At 31.9% G+C, this 9045-nt stretch overlaps 1 protein-coding gene across 1 annotated transcript; it reads left to right on the top strand.

The window, feature by feature from the left end:
- Positions 1 to 733: 733 nt before the first annotated feature.
- LOC139504238 (uncharacterized) lies at positions 734 to 3490 on the top strand. The gene is made up of 2 exons (XM_071294305.1): positions 734 to 1574; positions 3426 to 3490. Exons 1-2 carry the CDS (start codon positions 734 to 736, stop codon positions 3488 to 3490), a joined length of 906 nt encoding a protein of 301 aa, XP_071150406.1.
- Positions 3491 to 9045: the final 5555 nt, after the last annotated feature.

The following is a 9045-nucleotide window of genomic DNA, read 5'->3' as shown; positions in this document are numbered from 1 at the left end:
CTCATTGGAGATGACCTATAGTTGCTAATTTCCTGTATCATTTGGATCTCTTGTGTAGAGTTATCTAATTGCCAAAGAGGCTATATTTCTTTATCTTTAATATTGAAGGTAAAATGTCGAAATATTTGTTCAGAAGTTTGCATTGTGTTCAAATATTAATCACCGTTAAAACATACAAATTGAAAGAAACACAGAAAGTATATAAAGTCAACAATCAAAGACCATAATGTATAATTTGTGAAGTTGAAACGGAAACGCGTTTTTTTACTAAATTTTAGCGCATATATTGTACATTGGGCAGGTAAAAAAATATACATCTATCAAAGCAGCAGTGTTAAATCTGATATGTAATGGTGTAAACATGTACGTAAAATAAATATATTTCACATTGTTATGAAACTGAAAATGACTAATAACTGACTTTGACTGTTTAATGTCTTTTTACCTACCAGGGCTTTCGGTTATTGTAGTTGGATACAGCACCACAATAATACCACAAATCCAAACAGTTAGAAAATCAACTCGCGTTACGACTTCTAATCCAAAAACGACTTATATTGAAACAACAAATACCACAACAACAAATACTATCAGGACATCACATGCTATTCCAACAACAAATACTATCATAACAACGGATAATCTCCAACCAACGGACAATATCACAACAACAGTTAATAACCAAACTGTGGATATTAGCTCAACAACAATTTCTAATCTATCAACCGAAACTATGCGAACAACTGACACTTATCTTAAAACGATAACTGTCTCAACAAAAGATACTATATCAACGTCAACTACTAATCAAATAAGAATATCAAATCCATCAACGACATCTTCTCTACAAGCAACATTAATACCAGACACGACTTCTACTCCAGTAACGAAAACTACTCAAACAATGGCTACATATTCATCAATTAATTCTAACCAACAAGCAACTCCTAGTTCAAAAGCGCCTACTTCTTCATTACCGATGTCAGCTACTACAGCAGCATCAACTCCGATGTCTTTAAAAAATACAACGACGAAATCGAATACTTCATCAGAACCGACTTCTCCTCCTCAAAAAGACACGTCTACATCAATTAAGACTTCTACTGCACATTCGACTACCCCGACAAGTACGGCTTCTACTCCAAAGAAGATATCTAGGACGTCTAGATTAGCTACTGTTCTACCAACAACGGCTGTTCCAACAATGATTATCGCTCCAACAATGAATGTTTCTCCAACAACGATTTCTACGCAGACATCGTCTTCTACTTACACAAAGACTTCTGCTCCAACATCGACTTATGCCTTAGATACGATTTCTATTTCAACGACTGCTGCTTCACCATCAACTGTCGCTTCAACATTTATGTCTACTCAACTAATTAATAATACTCCTACAACGAGTTTGATTTTAAATCAAACACGATCGTTGGCACCAACTTTGTCTGCTACTATGAACGTGAAGTCTACTAAAACTAAGACTTCTTCTACGACGAGCAAGTCCGTCCCTAAAACATATTCAAATAACACAGCTATTTCCAATACAACAATTTCTCCACCGATGATTACGGTTGGTAAGTTATCAAATGTAAGAAATAAACAACAAATTTCCTAACTAAAGTAACTAAATACAACATACAATGCCACCAACAGATCATTTATTTAAAAAAAGGTTATCTTCAATTTTGGCAACACATTTACACATGTTTCATTTACATTTTTCCTACAGATTGACCTCGTCATAATTTGCATTACAAGACACCATGTACATTTTATATGGAGGCAAATATAAATAAAGAGAGAAGTCGGTTTTCGGCCAGAAAACCAAAGTAACAAATGCGAACCCTTGAACAATAAATGAAAAATACAACAGATGTCCATTTGTGGTATTCGAATAAAGATATATTTCTACGTTCACAGCGCATTAAAACAAGAATATCTCGGTACCCCTGTAATTGATAGTTATAGATGCATATAGGAATCATCATTTTTTTTACAGAGATGCTCGAGTCAAAAATATTTTTTATAAAAGTTAGAAAAACAGGTCCCAATATAGAGGAGATAAATGCATTTTGGAAAAAAAAGTGTAGACAAATTCGGACTAAGAACTATGATTGTTCGGAAGTCAATTGAAGGTGTGTTATGAAACATCACAAGCATCATGGACTTATGTCAAAACTCTGAATCTGTAAACCTGTACAAATTTACGTATATCAGAATAAAGAGATGTGGTAAGGTTGTCAAAGAGACAGATCTCTATAATGACGTGGTTAAACCCAACTGAACTCTCAGAATGAGACAGGGTTGACGACATGCGAAAAACAATCATCTAAAAAATAAGAAAACAAAATATGTTGACGTTCAGACTTTTCAGATGATGTTAATACCAAAAATGTCCATTTAGAACTACTATTGTTATATTGATTATAATGCAATATGTATGTTCTTCCTTATTGTAATACAGACCAGGTCACAATTATTGTTTAACAGATGAGTTACTATTAAGTAAAAATGTGATTGATGGATTTAATCATATCAAATGAAATATTAGTAAATGAGTTAATATATTACAAACTTATATTGATCATTTTTTAGTATCAAAACTATCAGTTTCATGATTTTTCACAAGTTGTACCTTTTCTTAATACAAGTTTTGTTTTGATACATCCTTCGTAGAGAAATGTTTGGAGGTTTAGGCTTTATGATAAAGGTATCCAACATTCGCGCTTTTAACATAAACAATCTATAAACTATCTTTCTTTTTTTGTACAAAATTGTTATATAATAATATATCCTTTTTAACTATTCAAATAAAGAGTTGTTTAAATGTACTTAAAACAACTTAAACGCATGATGCATGCTTACAAAATATATGACTTTTGTGTATAGGTTATTATGCTAGATGAATCGCAATGTTTTACTCGCTTTTTATTGGTGTGTTGTGTATCATTTAATAGAGCTTTACTAATGTATCGATCATTTTAAAACTGTTATTGAAATTTTATCATATTCGATAAGAGCGTTTGTGAATTTTTTGTTAGTTCTTATGTGTATGTTAATTGATTTGCAACCTTATTTACTTATACATGTTATACTTTTAATTTGATTTAGATTTTTAGAAATTCTTGGTTTTTTAAAATGGATGGCATACAATAAGACTAAGCAATTGCATTGCTTTTGTTCTATCTAGTTAAGATACTAAGTAAAGAAAACCTATGAAAACAAATGTTGGCTAAATGCATAATTAATCAATACCACTTGTTGACAAATACCGAAACAAATATAATACTAACATTTAAACAAAAAATAAGAGAAGCCAATGAATGAGGTACGCATTTGTTTAAGTGTATGTTGATAACTATTTGTTACAAATATTGAATGTTAAGACATTAACATGATAGTGAAGTTCTGTTTTGTTGTTGTAGAAACGGTTACAGTTGGACAATCTGTTAACCATAGTTTGTTACTAAGATTCCTAGATGACGTCTAAAGCTGAAAGTATTCATTTCAAAATTTTAGAAAGTAGACATGCACTGTACACAAACCCGTAAAATTTGCGTAAATTGGAAATTCGGAATTGACAAACACTAAAACAACTAAAAAGTAGTTCCTGGATCGAAAGAGTGTTACAAAAATGCAAGTTGAGAATAGCTGTTACATACATGTATCTTATGTTAAATGTCAAATCGTAACATCACTGTTATTAGTGTCATGAAATAGAGAAAGCAGATGGTGAATATGTCATAGAGACAAAAACCTAACTAATCAGTAAAACAGACGAAGGTCACCAACGGATATTCAACACAGCAAGAAAGTCCCGCATCAGGAGGCGGACTTCAGCTGGTCCCTTTACACAAATGTATACTGGTTCATTGAAAATTGTATCGTTCTAACTCCAATGATTAATTATCGGATGCATCACTGTGGTGCAACTGATAATTAATATAGTATGCTATTTCTGTAGGTTAGTACAAAATGTATGAAGAAACTGTTTCAAATACAATTGGTTTTACCAAATAATTAACATTAATACATTATTTTTTCTATAGATATACAATACCTATAATTACTTTTCCTGAAAGAAACAATTCATGTGGTTTAATTGACGTTTAATAAATAGAAAATCAATTCCGTTATCTGACAATTTAATTTGATAATCACATATATCCCTCATCAAAAGACACTTTATGTAAATTATTTGTGTGCGGTAATTCGTAAATATAATATACAATTATGGCCCGTTGAAGAGGTGAATAACCAAATTATCAACACGAGAAGGTTATTTCATTGATGGCGCAGCCTGAAGTGAAATAACTTTTGAGGGTTGATAATTTTGGATATTCATCGAATCTAAGTTGACACAATTGTTTTATTATTCCGAACTAACACTTACTTGTTTATATTTTTAACATAACACAGACAGACGTTTGAAAATACATTTGTGTTCGATTTTCTCGAATTTATAACAAAAGTAGAATCTTTTTGTAAGATATTGATGGCCCTGAAAAGGACTGTTTATAAGAAATATCATCGGCTGCTGACACTCTCAGCTCTTTTTATGTCCAATGTCATATTTCCTCGTCTCTCGATGGGTTACCAGTGTAACGGGAACGCTGCCATTTTGTTTATTTACGTATGTGACGTCATTTTCATGAGAGGTAACTAAAGAACAAACACACAAACTTAAAAGGTCATTCACCGGTGAATAATGGTGTTATTCACCGCTGGTGTAAATGTTTAGGATTATTTGTCCTTTCTTGCAATTTATGAAAATTAACTGAATTATTCCATGTCAAGTGATTACGTTTTATCCAATAGAATTGATTGAAATATATGTAAGGTATAAAAATATGATATGTAACATTACTTTACATGTGTGTCGTCCAACTGTTGCTAATTATCATGTAATGGTACTCATTGACTTGCTAATTGTGTATAATGTATCAAAGATTTATCAACTTTTGCTTTCAAAGTATAAACTGTGCTTGAAGGGTTCTCTACGTTACAAATAATTAAGCACAGTAATGTATTAAGTTATTCTTTAAAATGAACAATACATATCATGGTTTTCACTGACTTGACCTCTATCCACAGGAACTGTAGCAAACTAATGTCATTAAATAACAATGGACACGCTCAAACCTTATGCGACCTCTTGCTATTGTTTCTCCCGAACCAAAATGTGTTTATGTGTGATGTGCCAGTACCAGTACATAATCTGGTAGTTTGGTTAGCGATAACACAATGTAGGACCAACTGAAACCATAGAAGATACAATCACTGTTCTGAGTAAGTATTCAAATAGTGATTTATTTTGGTTATTTGTGTTTGTGTATTTGATTTACTTAAATTGCTAAATTTTTTAAAACAATGTCATTGTATATAAGAAGTATATTTATGCCTCTAAAGCCTACGAAGCCAAAGTCTTGACTTAATCATATCCAAATATGTTCTCTTATCTAGAGTTATACATTTACAAACAAGTATTTAACATTATAAAAATCAAAACAAGTGGTATAATTGCCAATGCGACAACTATCCATAAAAGTCCAAAATGACGCGGTTAGCTCTACGGTTTAGTAACACTTGAATTTTAGTTGGTAAGACACTTTTGGTTATAACGCTGATAGCAAAATGTGAGAAGATTGACAAATCAGGTTCTTCTTCGCGATGAAAAATATTCTTTAGAAAGATGCCGTCAAGGCAGGGTAGACATATTATTGTTTTTATTAATGTATAAATTCTTTTCATAATCTTCATACATTTCAGTTAAGTGTTTGCCATTGCTTTATGACTGACATATTATTTTTTCGTGCTTTGTTATAAATGAGATTATCAGTGTTTTGTTAAAATAATTTTACTTTTTTCATGTCTGGACCTGTTTAATGACGACTACTGATTGTGATATCATGTTTGACTCGATTGATGTGTGATGGCCTATAATGCTTATATCCACTTCATTTGAACTCTGGTGGGCAGTTGTCTCATTGACAACCTTACTTTATTTGTACCTCTCTTGGTTTTTATAGATATATAACGATGAAGGTATCATTTAATCATATCAACAGCCAACATCCAGGGACAATGATATCGCAACACAATTAGATCATTAGAAATGGAGCTACAGTTTACTCACAATACATTTTGACTGGAAAACGAGTGTTAGTTTCATGTGGCAAAATTATACTGCGAACGCAACAAAAGCTACAGAATTGTTCAAATGAATATTCTAACATAGTTCTCTTCCACATGTAAAAATATTTTGCTTTTGTTTACTTAAACTTACTAATGTATATGCTTGAAGAGTATGATGACATGTTTAAAATATCTTCTTGGCACATATACTGTAATGACATGGGTATTATGTCTCATTATATATATATATATTTATAGTAAAATGTGAAATGTATTAACGGGGTTTAATTTCAAGGAGGTATTACATGATTGGATCGAAAAATAGATGTAGCTGGGTTCCGCTTTTATTAAATTGTCTGTAACATATATGTACTTATCTTTTTTTTTTTATCTAACTAGCATGACTGATCTCATCAACGATACCATTTACTCTAAAAGATATATATAATTTATGATTTTCTATGAAAAAAAATGAAAAAAAAAACGTTTCATGAGTCAATATGTTCCATGAATTTACTTCAAAAATTGGATTGTTTTAGGCCCATCTCGGACGTCTGAAATCCTCCAAACGTTAAAGATCCTAAGTCTGATGATTATTGTGTTTTGTCCTATTGTTTGTAATATTTTCGTTCACAGTCTATTTCAATGTGTTTCCTTGATAACGGATGGCACTCATCTTTGTAATATAATCCTGTTCCTTGATAAATCTCGCATTGTGAACTATAGTTATAGTTATTGAAAGCATTGAGTCCAGTCCAATACAATCATGACAATATAATTCGAAAATTAAAACTCAATGAAATGTATAAAAGTACAAAGTTGTCCCTGTTCCCCGAAAGAAGTTAGCGATCGATAAACAAGACACAACCTGATAATTTATTGTTGAGTTTAAACATAAAATTGAGAATGGAAATGGGGAATGTGTCAAAGAGACAACAACCCGCCCAAATAAAAAACAACAGCAGAGGGTCACCAACAGGTCTTCAATGTAGCGAGAAATTCCCGCACCCGGAGGCGTCCTTCAGCTGGCCCCTAAACAAATATATACTAGTCCAGTGATAATGAACGCCATACTAATTTCCAAATTGTACACAAGAAACTAAAATTAAAATAATACAAGACTAACAAAGGCCAGAGGCTCCTGACTTGGGACAGGCGCAAAAATGCGGCGGGGTTAAACATGTTTGTGAGATCTCAACCCTCCCCCTATACCTCTAACCAATGTAGTAAAGTAAACGCATAACAATACGCACATTAAAATTCAGTTCAAGAGAAATCCGAGTCTGATGTCAGAAGATGTAACCAAAGAAAATAAACAAAATGACAATAATACATAAATAACAACAGACTACTAGCAGTTAACTGACATGCCAGCTCCAGACTTCAACTAAACTGACTGAAAGATTATGATTTCATCATATGAACATCAGGCACAATCCTTCCCGTTAGGGGTTTAGTATCATACCATCATAACATATATGAGAAGAACATAACCCGTGTCATGCCAACAACTGTTTTTAGAATAAATGTGTTTAGTTCCGATGCAAAGACCTTATCAATGACTCAATATTAACGCCAAAATATGCAATCTTTAATGACTTGACAACAGTATCGTAATTATATCCCTTCTTAATAAGTCTATTCAAAGGTTTTGTAAGTTTCTGAGGTGAATACTGACACCTTTGTGCTTTATAAAGAATATTACCATAAAAAATTAGATGTGAAATACCTGAACGTATTAAAAGTCTGCATGTTGAGCTATATTTACGAATAATGTCTTTATACCGATGATAAAATTTAGTAAATGTTTTGACTAGTTTGTGATATCGAAAACCCTGGTGTATTAATTTTTCAGTAATACATAAATTTCTCTCGTTAAAATCTAAAACATTGTTACATACACGAGCGAATCGTACAAGTTGAGATATATAAACACCGTAAGATGGTGACAAGGGAACGTCACCATCTAAAAACGGATAATTAACGATAGGAAATGAAAAATCATCCCTTTTATCATAAATTTTAGTATTCAGCTTTCCATTAGTGATATAGATATCAAGATCGAGAAAAGGGCAGTGGTCATTGTTAGTATTAGCTTTATTTAAAGTAAGTTCAACAGGATGAATTTCATTAATATACATACTGAAGTCGTTTGTTTTTGTTTTATATTGGATTGTGAAACAAGTTTTGCAACTTATATTAACCCCTTTTCACTTTGGGGGTGTGAGTGATACCTTATAGCGGCATTAGCCTGCATTTTTTTTTAATCTACAAAGGTGTTTTTAACGTGCAAGAAATATGGATCTCTCTGGTGTCAAGGGAGAGCTGAAACATTATTTTGTTAAATGTTTGGAACACTATATTTTGTTTTTGCTTTTTCAATATGTATACCATGCGTGCCTGTTTCATCGAAAGATCTATATAAAATGTATAGGCGGACAAAAAAGGTAGTACAATTGATATTCTGTATATGGTATATACATTTAATTTATCCGTATATTAGGTGGGTGCAATTCAAATGTAATTGATGTTCAATGTCACACAACCAATACTCTTTCTTGTTTTATGTTGCAAAACTATGTGCATTGTACCTTATAGAAAATTAACAGTTAATGAATCATTATGAAAAAAAATCACATGTCTCTGTAACGTGTCATAAGTATGTCATCAGGAACATCATTTAAACCTGTATGCCAACCTTTTATCCTTCTAGATATGTTTATGTCTATATTACGTTACATTTGGTACCTGGTTTATATATCTGAGTTCATTATATACAAAAATACGATTTAATGATGTACATGTACACCTCTGAGGAGCCCAAAATTTCTAGAATTTAACTTTTTTTTCTAAACCTGTTTTTTGGGGTTTATATGACTGTCCAAAAATAATTGGTGAAGCAAAAAGCAT

This window comes from Mytilus edulis, chromosome 14, assembly GCF_963676685.1.
Source record: "Mytilus edulis chromosome 14, xbMytEdul2.2, whole genome shotgun sequence".
Taxonomy (NCBI): Eukaryota; Metazoa; Mollusca; class Bivalvia; order Mytilida; family Mytilidae; genus Mytilus; species Mytilus edulis.
The sequence above is the reverse complement of the archived record's forward strand: the minus strand, read 5'-3'. Positions and strand labels throughout refer to the sequence as shown.